This window comes from Asterias amurensis, chromosome 13, assembly GCF_032118995.1.
Source record: "Asterias amurensis chromosome 13, ASM3211899v1".
Taxonomy (NCBI): Eukaryota; Metazoa; Echinodermata; class Asteroidea; order Forcipulatida; family Asteriidae; genus Asterias; species Asterias amurensis.
In genome coordinates, this window is record NC_092660.1 from 20351098 (window position 1) to 20371498 (window position 20401).

The 20401-nt window shown below is 37.2% G+C and overlaps 1 protein-coding gene across 3 annotated transcripts in view; it reads right to left on the reverse strand.

Moving 5' to 3' along the window:
* Positions 1–20401, reverse strand: part of LOC139945966 (rho GTPase-activating protein 45-like) — a 59484-nt gene that overhangs the window by 37790 nt on the left and 1293 nt on the right. For 2 of the 3 annotated variants that reach the window (XM_071943511.1, XM_071943510.1), the window contains exon 2: positions 19550–19766. In XM_071943511.1, the coding sequence (XP_071799612.1) occupies positions 19550–19702 (153 nt within the window). In that variant the 5' untranslated portion in view covers positions 19703–19766. Of the gene's footprint in view, positions 1–8838; positions 9212–19549; positions 19767–20401 lie in introns of those variants that run through there. The other variant, XM_071943515.1, reaches the window with a different exon arrangement.

Below are 20401 nucleotides of genomic sequence, written 5' to 3' on the forward strand. Positions count from 1 at the left end.
GGGGGGGGGGCAGTCTGAGCTAAATATCAAAGTGCACGCACTAGAATTTATAATCAGTTGCCCACTGCCATACGGTCTCTCTCCTGTGTTGTCCCTTGTTCGTCGTCGTCATATACAGCGTGTTTCCCCCAACCCAGAGCTAGATATTCTATTTATTCTTGCTCTATATGTTGGCTTCTCAGGCCCACATATGTTTGAGGCCTTTTGTGTACATTGATACGTACAAAGTCCTCATTTCTAAACGGCTGTATTGATGCTTGTTTTCGTTGGAAATTAATTGATTTTTGTTTTGTTGAGTTCTTCTTATGAATATGTTAAATCATTGAAGCCTGAAAAATAATAAAGAGTAGGTTCATATTTCCATAAATTCTTGAATTTTAATTGTCACAGATAAAAACAAATTCTTTACTGAGATTTATTTTGACTGATTTGTCATACATGTAGGTCTAACACAAACAAAAGAAAAACCATGTATTGCGTCGGATGACAGTGAAAAAAATATTAGTATCGATAAAATACCATTATTCAATTTCATGACATGTTCTGAAATCAGGATGATCTTAAAATGTAACTATTTGAAACTCAAGAGATACTTTCATATTATCATTTATTATCATAATGGTATAATACGGAGGTTTAGCTGCAATTCTGTGAATGTGACATCAGAAAATTTTGTTGTAAAAATCTCACGTTTCAAGCATACGTGAAGTTACCATATCTCACGTCAGGTACGTACGCGCAGACATCATGTGTGGGCATGCAATGTTACAAAGAAACGACACAATTGTCTGACGTTCACATTTTTGATAGCGTAACGTGCAGCTAAACCTCCCTAATGATTTTCTTAAAGCTGTTCTGTGCAATATGGGGCAGTTAATATTGTATTTTATGTTTTTATGTTACATGTTAAAAAATTCAATTAAAAAAAAAAAAATCTTTAAAAAATCAGTTTAAAAAAAAAAATTGGTAAAATTGTGCGCATTGCTCATACTTTACGCTAAGCAGTCGACAATTTACTAAATTGTGTATTAGGAGAACCTTGAACCAGTGGCTGTTTTCAGAGCTAAGATTGATCTAAACTGCAAATCAATCTAAGTTACTAAGCAAAGTGTGATGTCACTCAGTACATCCATAACAAATCACTATGGTAATACTGACAAGTCATCTTAAAGATGAATCTACGTGCTCTGTGAAATCGAGCCCCGGTCCACCCCCCCCCCCCCCCCAAATAAAATCAGTGTATAAATCTCACATGAGTAAGATATGATGACACACATGTACCAGCAGCAAAACAGACAATGTGTCTACGAGCACTGAACACTATCCATCTATGTTGCTATCTAAAATTCCAGATATGAAACGTTATTCCAACTTGCTCAGTTGTAACATCAGCTCTACTTATCAGGTTCAACTCCATATCAATCACCAGATCTGAAATTTCATGGAGGCCTAGGTCTCCATTGCCCCTTCTTTTGGCCTTGGTGCCCCTTCAAAAGTATCCCATAGTAGACTTTAAGCTTTTCTAATGGAAGTGCCTTCTTCAAAATTAAAATGGCCTTGTCCTCTCAAAGATGGCATTCAAGACCTGAATTGGACCCCAAATGTATCTCAACAATTGAGACATTCACAAACCATGATAACCTAAATCGCACACCAAATGTATCTCAACAACTGAGACATTCACAAACCATGATAACCTGAATCGCACACTACATGTATCTCAACAACTGAGACATTCACAAACCATGATAGCCTGAATCGCACACCAAATGTATCTCAACAACTGAGACATTCACAAACCATGATAGCCTAAATCGCACACCAAATGTATCTCAACAACTGAGACATTCACAAACCATGATAGCCTAAATCGCACACCAAATGTATCTCAACAACTGAGACATTTACAAACCATGATAGTTTGAATCCCACACCAAGTGTATCTCAACAACTGAGACATTCACAAACCATGATAGCCTGAATCACACACCAAATGTATCTTAACAACTGAGACATTCACAAACCATGATAGCTTGAATCAAACACCAAATGTATCTCACCAACTGAGACATTCACAAACCATGATAATATTCAAAGGATTGGTGATGATGTATTTTCATAAGATTTATAAATAATAAACCACAAACAGACTAACTGAGTAAATTTCATCAACTTCCTAAGGTGTGATCTCAAGTTATACATTATTTAACTTTTAAAGGGTGAATGGCTTCTGACTGGCACCCCTGAATTCCAGAATATGGAGAAAGATTTGGGTAAAGACAATTTGTACCAAACAGATTTAATAAAATTACAAAGGTATTAATTCTATTAATGAGTAAATACTACACAAATTTGATTACAAAGGATATGATGCCTATATCAAAAAATAGTTCATCGATACTTGTTCAACATCGCACAGCATCTCACAAGATGAAATATGCAGCAAGTACAATGTGCATCAATGGTAGTCGTTAGGTATGTGGAAACCAAACTGATTTCATTACAAATGCAATGCTTAGAATGTATGGTTTATAGGAAGAGATACATGACCTTCCCCATACACCAACCGAGTACGTCTCATGTAACGTGTCAGTCGATATTATTTATATACTTGGCAGAAATTATGATGGACTGCCCTATTACTGGTGTATCTGTGTGTCTATGCCATGTGACAATCATAAATTACATTGTAGTGCAATGTTAGACGTATTGTTGCAATAAACATGAAATGGCTTGGTTAGGATCCTATATAATAGTGATTTTTGTTTTAAACTATCAAGTCTGAAAAGCAATAATCTCTTTATAATTTTATGAATGTTGAAACCTTTGGATGATCGCTAAGCTACTACAATGTAGGTAACCACATTCTTAATGGGAAATAAAATATGTCCTAATGCATTTATTTCCTTTGTAGGCATGTTTTGTGGTTCATTTCTATTCCCATTAAGTGGAGGGATACTTGAAAATAATTTTAAGTACATAAATAGAGAGATTGCAATAAATGCAAAATTGCAAGGGTCGTGGGTTTGAATCCCACCCGAGTAAATATGACTGTGATATTTTTTTCACAGGTCTCGGGAAAGTACTGAGTATACAGTGCTAACACACATCGGTGTATGGGTATAAAACCAAAAATTAATATTCTTTATCCCCGATGCAAATTTAGCACCTAGTATGCATAAATAGTATTTTGTTCCACTTTACAAGGTGTACGTACATGTACATGTAGACCTACCTGTTTATGTCATCTTTAAAATGCACTGATCAATTTCCCTTCTACAATTGTAGATCTATAATCACAGCAAAAATTCTACACAAAATATGTCAGTTGCTAACTAAAAATCTTCATTTTCAACTCAAATGCATTTATTTAATGAGGGTGACCCATCCAGCACAGCTGATCATTTGTGGCCCTCGCATTATATAAAAATAAATAATAAATAAATTAATGTTTGAAAGTCTAATTATTCTGCCGCACAAAATTGCAGAACAATATTGTTGCTTGAAATGGGTCTCTAGTAAAAATGTCTGCGGGCTAGTAAAAGCACAGTTTACATGTAGTTGCCTGGTGGGTTACTTTCAGAAATAATTAAAGGCAAGTCCTGGCCTTACCGCAGCACAAAAAAGGGACCTCCCCTGAAAGTGACTTAACCAGCCGAAGGGAACTAAATCAACATTAATCATGTGAAATATTGTCATCATGCCAGAATTTGCCGGCGTTATTATGCGGAGCAGTCTGGTGGAAGGAAATATGAAAAGAAATAAAGTCACGCTTCATCGGGATGGCAATTACAAAAATAACCAAAGGTTATTAAATACTTAAAGGCACTATATAAGGACACTATTGGTAATTAATCAAAATAATTATTAGCACTAAATACAACTTACATCTTGGTAATGTGCAATGGAGAGCTGTTGATAGGAAAAACATTGTGAGAAACAGCTACCTCTGAAGTAACGTAGTTTTGAGAAAGAGTTTATTTTTGACTCAATTACTTGAAATAATAAAAGACTTTTGGCCTGAAGCCTTTTATCAGGCATTTGAAAGCACACAAATTTGTACAACACGGGTGTTTTTTTACATATTTTTTTATTCTCTTGCAACTTTGACGACCAATTGAGTCCAAATGTTCACAGATTTTATGCATATGTTGGGATACACCAAGTGAGAATACTGGTCTTTGACAATTACCAAAGGTGTTCAGTGCCTTTAATATCACAAGCTCATCAACTTCCACCACTAGGTGGCGCTGTGACTCCGCAGTCTCTCACTGTCTCTTGTAATCCTGATCCAATTTAACATTCTGGTAAGTGGATTTGGCATTTGTGGTTGCTGTCTAGTGAATTAAAGCAGCATTTCCATAATTGTTCAAGGACAAGGAAATGTTTCCTCTACTGAATGCCACACTATTCTTTATTACTAGAAATTGAGGATAGAAAAGTGGCCGAGTAACATTTAAAGGAACACGTTGCCTTGGATCGGACGAGTTGGCCTATAAAAAGCGTTTGTAACCGTTTGTTATGAAATGTATATGGTTAGAAAGATGTTTTAAAAGTAGAATATAATGATCCACACAAGTATCACTCAAAATTGCACGGTTTTCTTTTTACGTCGCGAACTATCACGGTTGGCCATTTATGGGAGTCAAAATTTTGACTCCCATAAATGGCTGACCGTGTTATGTGACGAGGTAAAAAGAAAACCATGCAATTTTGAGGCATATTTGTGTAGATCATTGTATTCTACTTTTACATCCTCTTTCTAACCATATGCATTTGATAACAAACGGTCACAAAACTCTTTTCAAAGACCAACTCGACCGATCCAAGGCAACGTGTTCCTTTAACAGCCCAACCAGCAACCCAAGGCTCTGAGAAGAGAATGCTACTTTTAAATGGTCTAATGTAATGCCAGGCCTGGAATTTTGCAAAGGCCACGGAGGCTATGGTCTCTGTTGCCCCATGGTTGCCCTTAGTCTTGGCGCCCCACTGCCCCTTCAAAAGATTCCCCTAGACTTTACAATTTCCGTGCCCTTTGCAAAATGAAAATGGCATTGTCCTCTCAAAGAAGAAATTCCAGGCCAGGCCTGTAGTTCAGTCCTTTGACAAAACGAGAGCACACTTAAATTTGTTCATCTACAATTTAAAAAACTGTGGACAACCCTGGAGTGGTTAAAATTCCCATGAATTTCTAGGATTTCATTTTAAGGGAACTACATGTAGTGCAGGTGAAAAGATGATTTATCTTGTGTTACATAACCTTGTGTTGATGAAAATCACTGAAGCTTGTAATGAGTTTCCCAGATACATAGTAACCTCTTGATCAAACCATGGAGGAAGATTTTTTCCTCCATGATCAAACTAATTACTGAGTTGTTTATAAACAAAGTATACAACCACATTTTTTCTCATGGGCCACACACAAAAATGTCAGAACTCAAGGCTACAAAAGTACTAAAAACTCAGTATGTACATGTAGTGCACTGGATCATACATTGAACAACTTATTAACCAAAAATGATATTGACACATTTAATTTACCACAGAGTACATCTTATTGGAGTTATTTCTAAGGGCCTGACAAGAAAGCATGTTTCTTCTACTTTTCGCATACATGTATATGTCAAGAACAAAGCTTTCTAGATTTCCTGAGAGTTTTTTTCTCAACATTAAAGGGCAAGGGTAGCATGCTTTCTTTTCAAGCCCTTAGAAATAACTCAAATAAGATCCTCTGCGGTAAATTCAATTGTTCAGTAAGCATGCTGACAAGCTTAAAATGCTTACAAATGTGTGGAAAGGCAAGCTGTATACTATGTACCCATTTTCGATGAGAAACAGGCTCATTTATGTTAAAATGAGTGAAAACATAGTTTTGAGGAATTATCAAAACTTTGTTGGGTCTCGGAATTCATCACTGCAGTAACCTATCTTTCTTATTTTTATATATACTCAGCTACTTTATTACCTTGTTTGGTAGATGGGTGTGCTTGTTGTGCAGTATTATTAGCGACCTTGTGTTGTGGCTACCAGTAATGTATCAATTGAAACAGGTACCTCAGTGTGGTAACTTTTCACTCTGACTGACAAAAATGATGGATGGATGGACCAACCCGTTTAAACATTAAAACCATCAGTTCCTTTCACAAAAGTACAGTCATAACACACCCTAATTCATCAGGTTCATGAATACAGTATTACATTACACTCTTTGGATTGTGTTTTGTTGATTGCTTACACACGATGTTTACTCATGCATTTAAATACACATGTACAATCATGACTGGAATTTCAATGTTAAACTAAACCATTGTAAACACATGGTTTTACCCAGACTCCTGACTGTGCCTATAGAGATACAGGAATTCATTTCCTGGAGTTAAAGGTACGATGCAAGCTCCATTGCTAACTAACAATTGCATCAACAATAATTACTTGAGAACAATGTTTTTCAACATACAGTTCATGTATGTGTCATAAGAACTTTATACTCAGTGCCTTTTCGAGTCCCGCAGACATTTATTACAACCCCCTATAAATTATTATTATAAATCTTCACTTGAACACTGGGTATGTTCAGACAGCGTACTAATTTAGACCCGAACCGGTCTAACTTTTACGAGCAGCGGGGGGTGGTCGTAAAAATAAAAACCCATTGCGTTCAGACAGCACAGAGTTAAACCCGATCCGGTTTATCTTCGGTTTTAAGAGGTCAAAGTAGACGCGACCCGTTGCTCTAACATCCGGTTTTATTCATCAGATTCACGCACCGAGTATGCCGAGATACTGAGTGTCCCATGCCCTGGATGATCAGACAGGGCATAACTAATGGATACAAATGGCTCAATCGAACGCGGTAACAGTTTTACCGTTAGGAGGATATGGGCACTTAAAACAAACTTGAACACGACTCGAAATTATTTTTTTAAACAAACAAAATATTGATACAAACCGCCGAGAAAACTCACCAAAATATTGTCCATATTCCATGAAACAGAACACGTTTCATTTTTGTGTTTTGTTTTATACCACTGTTTCCAATTTAATAAATACTTTTAGTTTGTACTTCAATCGATTGGAAGTTGCGATCTCTCAAAAGCTGGTGCCGCGATTTTTATTCTGATTCGTTCATAAACACAACTACACACGTGCAAGTTACGTAAATACATGTACTTTGCAGTATTTTCCCAACTTCCCAACAACGTGGTGATATTGCTGGCGTAGGGAATTTCCCCTACACACAGCCTCGCGCCCACTGCAGTTCATTCTCCTAGATTGAAAGTACAGCACGCTAACGGTGACGGCAATAGAAAGGCACATCCACGGGATCGGTGATGGATAACTATGGGATATCAGAGAGTGATCACTATGGGATGGCAGCGCTGTACATGTGAGAAGCATTACAAAAATGCTTCTTCGCTGCGCTCGTAGTATACGCATGAAAAACAGTTTCAATTTTTTGTAGGACACTCAACAAAAAAAGCTTGGAAAATATAATTTTGTTTCAGAATTTAATAAATCATGGGCGTGGGCCTGTGTTAAACTGCATACACCGATCGAGAGGGTTTCGCCAACTCGGTAAGCGGCAAGAAAGTAATATAAATACTCGGTGCTTTTCAGCATCAGAGGCAACAGAAACTGTATACAAACACTCCGGGTCCCGGGCGTGTGCATTGAACCACACAATGGGTCGTCCGTTGTGAGTTAAAACCGGATGTCATTCTGTCCACACGCAGTGTTAAAAGATAAACCCGAACCGGTTTAGACTCAGACCGCCTCGCTGGACGGTTTAAGTTTTGGGGTTTAAACCCGATCCGGTCTAACTTTATTTGCGTTCACACGCACAAAAGTTGAACCCAAACCGGTCTAAGTGGACTTAGACCAACTTTAGTACGGCGTGTGAACGACCTCACTGTCACATTTTACATTAAACTTCAAGTGACAATGAAACTTCTTAATCACGTCTTTGAAGTTTTAAAACTAGGAAACACAACCTCAAGGCAGGTTCCTTCCCAATTTTTCAAAACTGTGGCGCATTCTGGACGCAACGGTGGCACAATTCTGGACTGTGGCCCAAGCATGCTGAAATAAAACGAGGTCTTCGAAAAGTTGTTTAATTGCTGTGTAAAAATGGTTTGAAAGTCATACTATGCAACTTGTGACATAATGCATTATCTTTAATAGTTTTTTATTTTTATCTGCCGCGTTTCACGCCTATCGGCGTTCAGTTTGAGTATGATACGTTAGCTTGTGTATGGGAGTACCCTGTTTGGGAATACCCAAAGTATCCACACCCCCTCACTTCTAGATCAAGTTTATTCTTTCTTCCTCACTTAAACAAAAATGACAGAATACAAAAAACGCAATCTTGAATTGTTTATTCAAGTTGCTACATATATGTAGAATTGATTCCATTATACTTATAAGCCCTACATGTACAAAGCCTATTACTCATTTCATGCAAATAATTCTCCAGTAAAACTGTTTACTCAAACACTTTAACAAATCTGCTAATAAAATAAGAACATGTTTGTATTTTTCAACTCTATCCAGTGACTGATTTTCCTTGTATAGCAGGGCAAAATGCTTCACAAAAATAAAATGTATCAATTGCTACTCAAAAATCAGGATTAGCTACTCAATATTAGTATTCGGTGTGCAAAGAAAATGTTTTGTTAAAATATTTTGCTTTGCAATTATTGCTGGACGAAATCATAGTCAGAAGTAACATCGTTTCCATTCCAACCGGCACAATTCACTATTTTTTTCATTTCTTTCCACAACAAGTCACACACAAAGCGGACGCTATTCCTCTGAAGTTAAGAAATTTGAAATCTTTACCTTAACTCTTCTTGGGTCTAGAGATTCCAAGACAATAACAGGCCTTGCAGACATGACCAAAACATCAAGTTATACTCTTCCAGTCGCCCAAATCACAAAGTATTACCTCCGAGCTCCCAGGTGCTTGTCAGGCACTAGTACTGTGTTTAATAGTTAGACCAGTAACAACTGATTGGGTCTAGTACGCAAAGCAGTGTGATCTACAGGCCTAGTGTGTATTGATTTTAGATGGAATGCAAAACTCGGACCAAGTCAGGCATGGAACAAACTCTGAGTTACCTCTGAGCTCCATGAGACATGCGCCCCAGTCAGAGGGGGTTTCATAGCCTTGAATGAAGGCCCCTACTGCCAACTGATGGTTTAAGTCATTGGAATTTGCCAGGTTATTTCTGTGATGACATTTAGGGGATTTGTATGTGGTTTTGTGTAATCCTAGTGTAATGGGACTTCATCAGATTACTCAGACTTATTTTTTTCAGTTGGCTTGTTTTAAATGAACCCCAGGATGGGACAGTGGAATTTGAGAAAAGGTCAACTAGATTAAAACATCCATTGGATTGAAAAAGAAGAAGAATTTAACTGAACTACCCTGAACAAAAATTTCATATATCATATTTCATATCATGTCATATCATATTGTTACATTTTACTGTTTTATATTGTTAAATATTTCTATCCGCCCGGGCGCTTGCGCTGCTTGGATGTTGAATGTTGGATTTTTTTAGCTATCTAGTTGAAATATGTGAAACTGTTTGTAAAACAAATAGACTTCTATGAAATGTTGAATTGAATTTGATACAATAGAGATAAAAACCCATCAAAACATTTCTGTTCTGAATCAGAAATGGAAGCTGAATCCCAGTATCTTTATTTCAAGCTTAGCTTTTCACAGAAAAACAACCACAGACGGCTTTCAGACTGTCATTTTGCACAGTCAATGTTTTTTTTTACAAGCAAAGCGATTTCCGCATTTGTTGAGGTAATTTTAAAGATAGTGAATCCCCCAATTTGATTTTCAACATGGGGAATTTTTATCTGTAGTATGCTACCTTGGGATACAGAAAAAAATCATTCCACATTTTTAAAATCCCCTAAAATAATAATGAAATGTTTGTGCAAAGATTGCAGAAGTATCCATGTCAAATAAGTTGTGAGAAAAATACTTGGCTGAACACACACTTTGTTACAAGTCTGCGTTAGAAAAACACAAGATAACATGCCAGTATAAATAACAATTGTGGGGTTGGCCTTGGGGTGCATGTAGCAAATATTTCCGACCAAGAGTTGACAATGAAAAATAAATTAATATGTAAAGGTTTCCTGATTGCCCATTGAGCACAGGTCTTGGGTAAAGTTTGTTACATATTACAAAAGTAATTGTTATACGGGATAATACACTACAGTCTTACACTACTCACTGTATGTGTCCCCTACTGCAGTATAACCCTCCCCACGCCCACTACTCTAATACAAACAAACAAACAAACAAACAAACAAACAAACAAACAAACAGACAAACAAACAAACAAAACATGTTTTATGTATGAATAAACTTTATGTATAAATAATAGTAAACTTGTAATAAATCTCTTTATGGAGGAGTGTTGGCTCTGATGAAAAGAGCCAGTTTGGTCTCAAAATTTCAAACAGTATTATACTCTGCTCGTCTTGAGGAGAATCGAGCAGATATACCATCCCACATTTGCTCCTCTTACCCCCCCCCCCCCCCTCCTCTCCACCTGACTGCAATCCCCCTGGGCACTAACATACATACCAGTTGATCCAAAAGTTTGTAGGATGTTTCATTGGATTATGATGCAGGCACAGAGTATTAAAGTGAATCACGCTGAAAAAACATCCATTGGACCAAACCTGACCAACAATGGCCGCCTCATTAAATATTAAGCAAGCACAGTCATTGACACTATTGGCGTATTTTGTCCTGGATGTAAAAGTGAAAACCCCCTGTCAGTAATAGTTTCTCCCTGGGGATGACGAGGGATTAAGCAGTTCAGTGACCTGAATGTTCCTGCATCAGTACATAAGGGGGTATGGATTAGGAGGTAAGGGGGACATAATGAGGATCAGGACAATAGATTAGTGAGACACATCTCTGGGTGATAGCCATCTTCTAGAAAGTCACAACTTTTGTGTTGAAGCAACAAAAGATGCATCGATATTTACAGAAGAACAGATGCTGGGCAACCTGGAATGTTGTCCATTAAACCAGTCATGTTGTGGGAAATTAACAAAGCTTTGGCGGAGCTTCTTAGACTAATAAGATATTGGGAATCAAAGTTCTTAAGAAGTCCGATATCCATTGAGTGGAAGACAACAAAGCTTCCTAAGATCTCCATGACGCAAATAAGAATCAAGGAGCTTTGGCGATTTCTAAGTAATCAGGATTTTGTAGAAAGGGGCTGAACTTTGAGGTGGATTGACTGTGAAGACAATGATGGTGTGGAGGATCTTACCAATGCATCTTGAGTTGACAACAACGTCTTATTAACAATCTGATAAAGAAGTAACTTTAAGCTCATTAGAGATCTCAAGTGTTGATCTGTTTTGATCAAATTGTTTTAGTGGTGGAAGGGAGAAGAAGGGGGAAGGAAAAAACCTTTCACGAAAACATCTTAATGGAAAACAATAAGGTATTGCCTGTCAGTACCTTTTAGAAATATTTTTATTGACATAATAAACCTTTAGGTTATATAGGAAAGTTTACATTTTCCTTGTTAGTCTTGCCTGCTCCATATCTTTTTTATATCTCTTTTGTATTTAATTTAATTGAATTAGTGGAGAAAAATAAAACTATGATAAGTAACAACTGCCAACATAAAATCCAGCTGGGCCAATTTTATGGAGCCGCTAAACAATTTTGCTTTAATAAAACGATAACATTACCAGCCAAAATACACTGTAACTATGTCACCTACAATGCTACTACAGCACAATTCATCATCATGTCAGGTACATCTAGAGTCAATACATACACATCACCAATAGCAACTTAAAAGCACACTAGTAGCCTAACGTAAAAACTAGCACTCCATGAGTACAAGGTTATTACCTCCATAATGTAAAGAGCCACAATCTTAAAGTGGGCGCTAAGGCGCTTTGACTGGAAATGCTTGGGTGCCTTTACAGAGCTAGCACGTTGCTCAGCTGCTTAATACAAGCTTACATGTATTGTTGAATTCCAAAACACTAAGGTTGTATTTTGTTATCACTTTAATGTTATCAGGAGGTTCAGCTGGGCCCAGGTACTTCTATTGTCATTATTGTGTCGACCTTTAAGCTCCGACTGCGTAGGAGGAACATTCGAAAATAACAACTAAGAATGGAACGTCTGTGTTTACAGTACTTCTTTTGTTGACAGAAAAAATTGCCGGCTTGCTTCTCCAGCAAGGCAGGAAAAAACACAATCATTTGCTGGTGATATTTGCTTGCCTTCCTTTAAAGGCAGTGGACACTATTGGTAATTACTCAAAATAATTATCAGCATAAAACCTTACTTGCTAACGAGTAATGGATAGAGGTTGATAGTATAAAACATTGTGAGAAAAAGCTCCCTCTGAAGTGGAGTAGTTTTCGAGAAAGAAGTAATTTTCCACGAATTTGATTTCGAGACCTCAAGTTTAGAAATTGAGGTCTCGAAATCAAGCATCAGAAAGCACACAACTTCATGTGACAAGGGTGTTTTTTTCTTTCATAGTTATCTTGCAACTCCGATGACCAATTGAGCTCAAATTTTCACATGGTTTGTTATTTTATGCATATGTTGAGATACAGTAAGTGAGAAGACTGGTCTTTGACATTTACCAATATTGTCCATTGGCTTTAAATACTTGGAAAGCAGCGATTTTACAGAGGCGTAATATTTTTAAATCAATTGGCTGAAAATATACTTCATAGTGTTTTATATACCTGTATAGGGCCTTTTTCAACCAATCCAGATTTGAGGGCATTGAGTGGCAAATATTATGATCATATGTAAACAGAATCTTGAAGACATTCCATCCACTGCCCAAACGAAATGTTCTAACCCTCAATTTGAGAGCTTTTAAACATTGACCAGAGACTTCAGGAATGTATCCTGGGATCTTTCCTTGGCATGTCAGTCTGATGGTCTGGTCAATGCCTACTGGATTCTGGAATACATCATTTGTGATCATTATTGAACAAGTTTGAAAGCCAAAGATACCCTAGGATAATAGGATAGTGCATTGACCTATCCATTGTTGATATCTTGTTTTTTCTTCTATCTACATCCAAAAAGGTCAGACTGTTGTTTAGCCCTTCCTTAAATAATTTTTTTTTTTTAAGAATTACAAGGAGAGCTATAAACTGCAAAATGAGAATATCACTATCAGTATTCTTATAGATAAAAAATGAAACAAAACTATAAGCACATAAGTATACACAATTAACGCCATTGGACACTTTCGGTAAACAGTATTGTCCAAAGGCCCACACTTCGTGTATCAAAAGTATATAAAATAACTAGAAATTGAGAGTTTGTGTACAAACTCAGGGTGTTCGGGTGAATGGTCAAATGAGGTCACGTTGTGTACAACATTTGTAGAACATTACAAGAGGTTTCATGTAGTGAAAGAATCTTGTACGTAGCGTTTGTGGTTCTCAAGATATGAATTTTTCAATTGTTTCCCGTTTATTTAACGTAATGACGTCATCGATGACGTCATCATTCCAAAAAAGTTGCGGGTTCATCTACTCATGAAGGTTCATGTTTATGATAAGTTTCAAGTTCATAGTAGTTTAACATTTTGTTCAAAATCGCACGAAGAAAGATGAGGCGAATACCAGCGTAGTGGAATTTGAATTACGCGCGCCTTCAACGGAGTCTGCATGTGTATACACAACCCGTAATGCCCACAGCCACGCAGTGCTGTTTTGTCGTAGAGCATGGATACAATGTAGGCCTACATGAACTACACGCACACACACCCACACACCCACAATACAATAGTAGCATTCACATACATGAATGGCGATACTATCTGGTTTCTACGCGTAATGAATGGAGGTCAACACAAACGCGCGCTTTTACGACCAGAAGGCAAAATTCAACTGGCATTATGTTTGTGCAAAAGTTTGAGCAGGATAACTGATCTTCAAACTGATCTTCAAATTTTGCGAATATGATATATAGTTCTTGAGATATGAACTTTTGAAATTTTGAACTTCCTGTTTCAACCGGAAGTAAAAGTCACATGAGGTCACGTTGTGCACGACTTTTGTAGCTAATTACAAGACCTTTTATATGCACCAAATATCTTGTGTGTGTGGCATTTGTAGTTCTCAAGATATGAACTCTCCAATTTTTAGCGTTTTTTTTAACGTAATGACGTCATCATTCCAAAATAAGATCAATATATATGGTAAGTTTCAGGTTCATACAAGCTTTAGTTTTTGCGAAAATCGCGCGAGAACGTTCGAGGAGAAGAACACGCAGAAAAAAAAAAAAAAAAAAAAAAAAAAAGAACAATAACAATAGTTGTTCGGCTGGTGGCCGAACACCTAATAAACCTGTGAAAATTTAGGCATCAGAGTCGGGAGAAAATAACACGAAAACCCACCCTTGTTTCCGCACGTTTCGCCGTGTCATGACATGTGTTTTAAAAAAAATCTGTAAATTTTCGATATCGAGAATTCATAATTGTTTTAATGTTTTCTCAAAAAGTAAAGCATTTCATGGAATAATATTTCAGGAGAAGTCTTTCACCATTACCTTCTGTAAACCCTGTATGTTATTTGTAAATCTATGTTTTTTTCTTTTCTTTTTCTGTTCCGAAAGTGTCCAATGGCTTTAATACAGCTATGGAGGAGAGCTCACAAAGCTTCAAGAATAAGTTTAAAGCAAGTCAAATTACAACACTGTTCTCATTGTTTTCAAGACAAACTTGATGAAACTTGGGTTCGATTGTGTGTTGTTTATTGTATCAAAACTAGGGGTTGAGAAATCAAATACAAGTATCACTCTGTCCAAAATGCAGTTATGTTCTCTCCCAGAGGGACTCCAAGGTCAAAGTTAGTTTTGTGATCCACTCATTTTCAAATATACTGCCAACACTAGACTAGAGTGAAATAGCTCAGTTGACAGAGCACCAGTACATTAATCTGGAGGTCACAGGCTTCTTCCTTTTAAGTCTCATTCTAAGAAAAGTGAAGGTCATCGCTGTACTAGCCAATAACCCAATAGAGAGAAAAAGGAAGGGAAGTTCAATTTTAAAATGTGGGAGGAAAACCCTAGAGAATTATTCAAGGGAAAACCAACGCAGTTATGTAAAAACTGAAAACCCAATCCACCTAGTGCCCTCGGTGGGATTTGAACTGGGGTCCTGGGGTCCAAGAGGTGGAAAGCAAGGCAAGATAGCCAACCTGAACACATGTACTTTTTTAGCGAAGCTAAATTCAGTAAAGCATTCATCACAGCACTATAGTAATGTACAATCCTGTGTACAATGTAACTAGTATATAATGTCTTCATTACAAGTAACTCAAGGAAAGTTGTTTGTACTTACCAGGAAAAAAGTGGAAAGTTTTCTTCACTTCAATTGGGGATAAGACGTATGTACTTGTGTACTCTATCATCTCAAACTGCATAAGGTTCAGGGTTTTTCTGCCTAAGCAGGATGAAATTTGGCCCAGACTGGTAACCACTAAGCCGAATACATAATTCAAGACATTTGGCTGGTACGACCTTGATAGCCCATTTGTATGAATGGATCTAAGTTCTTAGAGAGTTTAGTCAAAGGGACAGAAAAGTGTAAATCAATGGGCAGCACATACATTTATTAATGAGAGTTAGATTAACAAAACAATCGACAGTTGATAATAAACAATTCTTGGGATCTTATAAGAGTAGTCAATGGTGAATCAATGAAAGTAAATGGATCATCTATTTAGCTCTTGGGTATTGACTATTAGCTGAATGGATAAATGATTACAGAGAGAACGAGCCATTCATTAAATGGTATCGCTTATCACTAATCAAAGATCAATAAGTAACTGTATGGTTGAGAAACTCTGTGTATAAAGGATATGCCAATAAGACCTTGGGTCTTCTTTCATAAAGCCACTTAGTGTGGGAAATTATCTCCATTAGCCAAGATAATTTCCAATACTTAGATTTCAATAAATGTGTGACAGACTTTCAATCTCATTCTTTCTCTTGGAAGGTATTATTTGAAATTCACATGAATTACTAATAAGCAGTAATTAACCGCTTTGCAGTGAAATCTGGAGTTATACGCCAAATTAACCCTCCTACTGTGGGTACCAATTTCCAGCGAGTTGACCAACCAGTTGGAATTACTCTTAGAATGTGGTAATAATTGTGCAGAATTGACCATGTACATGAGGTTGTCTACCAGTTTAGACCAAGGACTTGAAGAAAAAAACGAGTGTTTGGACTGAGCGTCCAGGTTCTTTATTGCTTACGTGTACAAAACCAAGTCACACAAAGGGGAACAAAAAGTCCTTGATTTACATACAGTGTCCACAAGCATGAATGTAAAATGTATTTGATGACAAAAATTATAATTTCCAGACTCGCTCACAATGGGCAACAGAGGGGGCTCTTCCTGTTTCTTTTACACACCTGATGGTAAACTGAATTGGAATTCTATCCACCACTCTCCATTTACACTATGATCCATGTCACACTGACCCTGGTGGATACTGAACTTGTTATAGCGTTAAATAAACACAAGGCATTGAAACTAACTGTTAAAGTGCATCTGTTGGCACTTTGTATTGCAGTCGTGCAAACCCAGGGGACAATGTACATATTATTGTTGTTGGGGTCAATGATCAACTTGATACAGCTAACAACATTGTAACCAATGTACAGTGTTAAAGACCAAGTCAAAAAAGGACAACCGCAGAGAACGGTTTCCCTTGGTCAACAGAGCTAAACGCTACACAAAATTCGTAGGTTATCAAAAAAATCATCAATTGCTCCTCAATATAAGCATTCAGTCTGCAAATCATTTGTTTAGTCCAAATATGAAATTGTTCCCTGAATAGTCCAGGTTTTGTTTCCTGTCTATGATAAAAAAAGTATACAGAGGAGAAGAGGAAAACTTGAGTCCAAAAAGATATGTCAAGTGGTATAAATGTACATCCGGAAGAGCATTAAATTTGTAATACTGCTTTGTACATCATATTGACAGTATTTTATATAAAGAGCAAACATCCTGATAAGTTAAACAAACCAGAAAGGAAATTAATAGCATTTTATTTTATCATTGAACCAATTGTAGTGATAATGAGGAACTACTTGTTTTCTTTTTAAATACATGCATAGCTGATGTTTGGATACTGACACACAAGTACTGTAAGAGAGCGGCACTATCGGTTTCTGTATGACTGTACAGATTTGGGTACGTTTTTTATGTTCACAGAATTTCAAGTCATACACTCAGCATATTTCACTGCTCTGCTGCAAAATAAGGCCGTTTCCAAATTAGTGGCTATGAGTAGGTAACCCAAACCACAATAACCTTGATAAGCTGCCATTAGCGACCCCTTAGAAACTGCCACAGCCTCCAAATCAGACACAGCCCCTATTCTCATTTCCCCTGAGATAACTTAGTGCAAGTTAAGGATCCCCTGCTCCAGAAAATAGGGAGAAATTGTTCTAAATAGTTTTTATGTATCAACCCTTTAAACGTTTCACAAATTTGTTTTCTTCAGAAAATGCATTTTTAATAGTGATGTTTAAAAATCAAAAAGTGTACCTGGTACAAACTTTTATTCCAACTGCTCACTCATTGTTTATAAAAGTTTCACAAGTATCACAAAAGTCAAAGAGCAGTTGTTTTACAATTCCATATCAATCCTTTATCAATACAAAAACAGATAAATCTTGTTTACGATGACCCCAACTGATACTATGACCTCATGGTGTCAAGGACTGATTAGTACTGCACTTAATGACAAAGTACACTTGTTGCTATTGGGAAGTTGTCTGTAAACACACAACAAACCAAACCATGAAAATGTCATAAATTCAACGTCTAAGATTAAGAAGCATCTAAAAAGTTGGGCATGTTTTTACATTGCAAAAAGACCTTTCCCACAAGCCTGCAATCCATTGGGCCACCAGAATGATCTTCAAGACCGAATCACTGAGCCAAAGTAGACTATATTGATAATAGTAACAAATTCTTATATATAGCGCATTTCACAATAACCGTATCAATGCTCTTTACATTAGTGCCCTGGTCATAGGGCAAATGACATCCCTGCAATGTTTCTCAGCTCCCTAGGGAGTATACAGCCCTGAGCTGCCTGTAAGGCGCTTGTGGCTTTTTCATACACAATATCAACCTCTACCCTCGCAGGTACCCATTTACACACCTGGGTGAAGAGAAGCAATTATAGTTAAGCATCTTGCTCAAGGACACAAGTGTCACGACCGGGATTCGAACCCACACTCCGGTGAATCAGCACCAGAACTTGAATTTGATTCTCTTAACCACTCGGCCATGACACTCTATATTGAGACTATATTATTTTGTCAGATGCCAAGAGTCTTTGCACTTCGTGACAAACCCCTGGCAGCAAATCAATTTTCCTTGTCATAACCTACCAACATTTCTGGTGCTATACTTCCTCATTGGATGCTGTTGCAATAGTAATACCAATTTGTATTATCCGTTGTGTTTCTTGAGTTTCCAAAAATGGTTTGCATTTTCAAGACAGCTCCTGAAGCTGTATGTTGTTGAGTCACTACAACACATGCAGGTGTGGAGGGGATTGCCTTCACGCCCTCAGTCATGCCTTGGTGTCTCTTAAAGGCAGTGGACACTATTGGTAACTGTCAAAGAGTAGCCTTCACAGTTGGTGTATCTTAACATATGCATAAAATAACAAACCTGTAAAAATTTGAGCTCAATCGGTCATCGAACTTACAAGATAATAATGAAAGAACAAAAACACCCATGTCACACGAAGTTGTGTGCGTTTAGATGGTTGATTTCGAGACCTCAAGTTCTAAATCTGAGGTCTCAAATTCAAATTCGTGGAAAATTACTTCTTGCTCGAAAACTATGGCACTTCAGAGGGAGCTGTTTCTCATAATGTTTTATACCATCAACCTCTCCCCATTACTCATCCACAAGAAAGGTCTTATGCTAATAATTATTTTGAGTAATTACCAATAGTGTCCACTGCCTTTAAAATGTTTAAGTAGAATTTCAATTTCCCTCCACACAGAGGTGCCATTTACTTACAAAAAACTGCCTTGCCCTTACAAGACCAGAATGAAAAAAGACTACACTGAACTATTTGATTTGCACAACACTAAGTTGGAAAGTAAGAAAATAATAATCTCATTTGCCTATAGATATAAATGGGCAAGTATACTTCAATAAAAGACGATACTCAACAGAATTGAAAGAAAGATCATGATCTGACTTAAAGTCACCATTTGAATTTGTTTTTCATTGAAGTTACTGGACAGCGAGGTATTTTTATTCAATTTCAAATCACAAGACTACCGGTTTATCTAGTCGTGAGTCTGGCCTGACACTAAAATACTGGTCTTAGAAGGATCTGCGGTCCCTTGTAAATTTAAAGTCCTGTTTACGCTTACGAATTGCTATGCAAAGCACTCCTTTGGTTTCACTGCCTGAAATGATACAAACAAAACAATAAAAACTAACTAAAAACAGTCACTCACCGAACTTGTTACAGTTGATGCCCTGTTGTGTCTTGTGCCAAGATCTTGAGTCACTGGGCTCTTCGATTCTCCTTCTTCCGTCTTTGAATTTCCTTCTGGAGGCTTCTTTACTTTCTTAGAGCCAGAGAAGAGTTTTCTACCGACCACTGACATGTTTCATCAGAAATCACTGTGTTGTGTAGAACGTTTCTTTCAGCACATATTAATATGGCATGACCTATAAGCAACGAACCACATGGAAACTCAGTTGAAGGAAGCTCAGACTATAATACGAGCTGTAACAGATTAAAACTTATAGAAATACAGTCACTGATGAACGGAAGTCAAACGTGAGTGATTATTCAAGGAATAACATCCGTCTAACTCCCTTCTGTGGGGCTTCATACCTTCGGTAATAGTGGTTTATTCTACCTTTGCACCTCCTGACCCACCATAGCCTTTATTTCTGTTTTGGTTTTTGCATTTTGGTTCGTCCTCGGTTAGTTGTATTAATGTTGTGTTGGCCCTTTAAGTTATTTTGTTATGTTATATATATTTTTGTACATTTTGCATTGTTTTGGTCGCATAAATAATGATAATAATAATAATAATAAACTAAAACAGTACAAAAGAACAAAGTAGGTAGCCCATACTCCTAGAACTATGATGAGGTTAGTTCTAGGAGTAGGTAGCCCAATTCACCCGAGCTGTTGGACTCTGATATTGGTGCACGTGGTAATATTGGTATGCCTGGTTGTTTTTGTGAATTCCTCATTCCAAACATGTCCAACAGAACTAAACAGACACATGCTGTAATGTATCCTGTAGGAGTGTATTGATGAGTTTTGAGGTCGGTTTATAGTCGATGGTCGC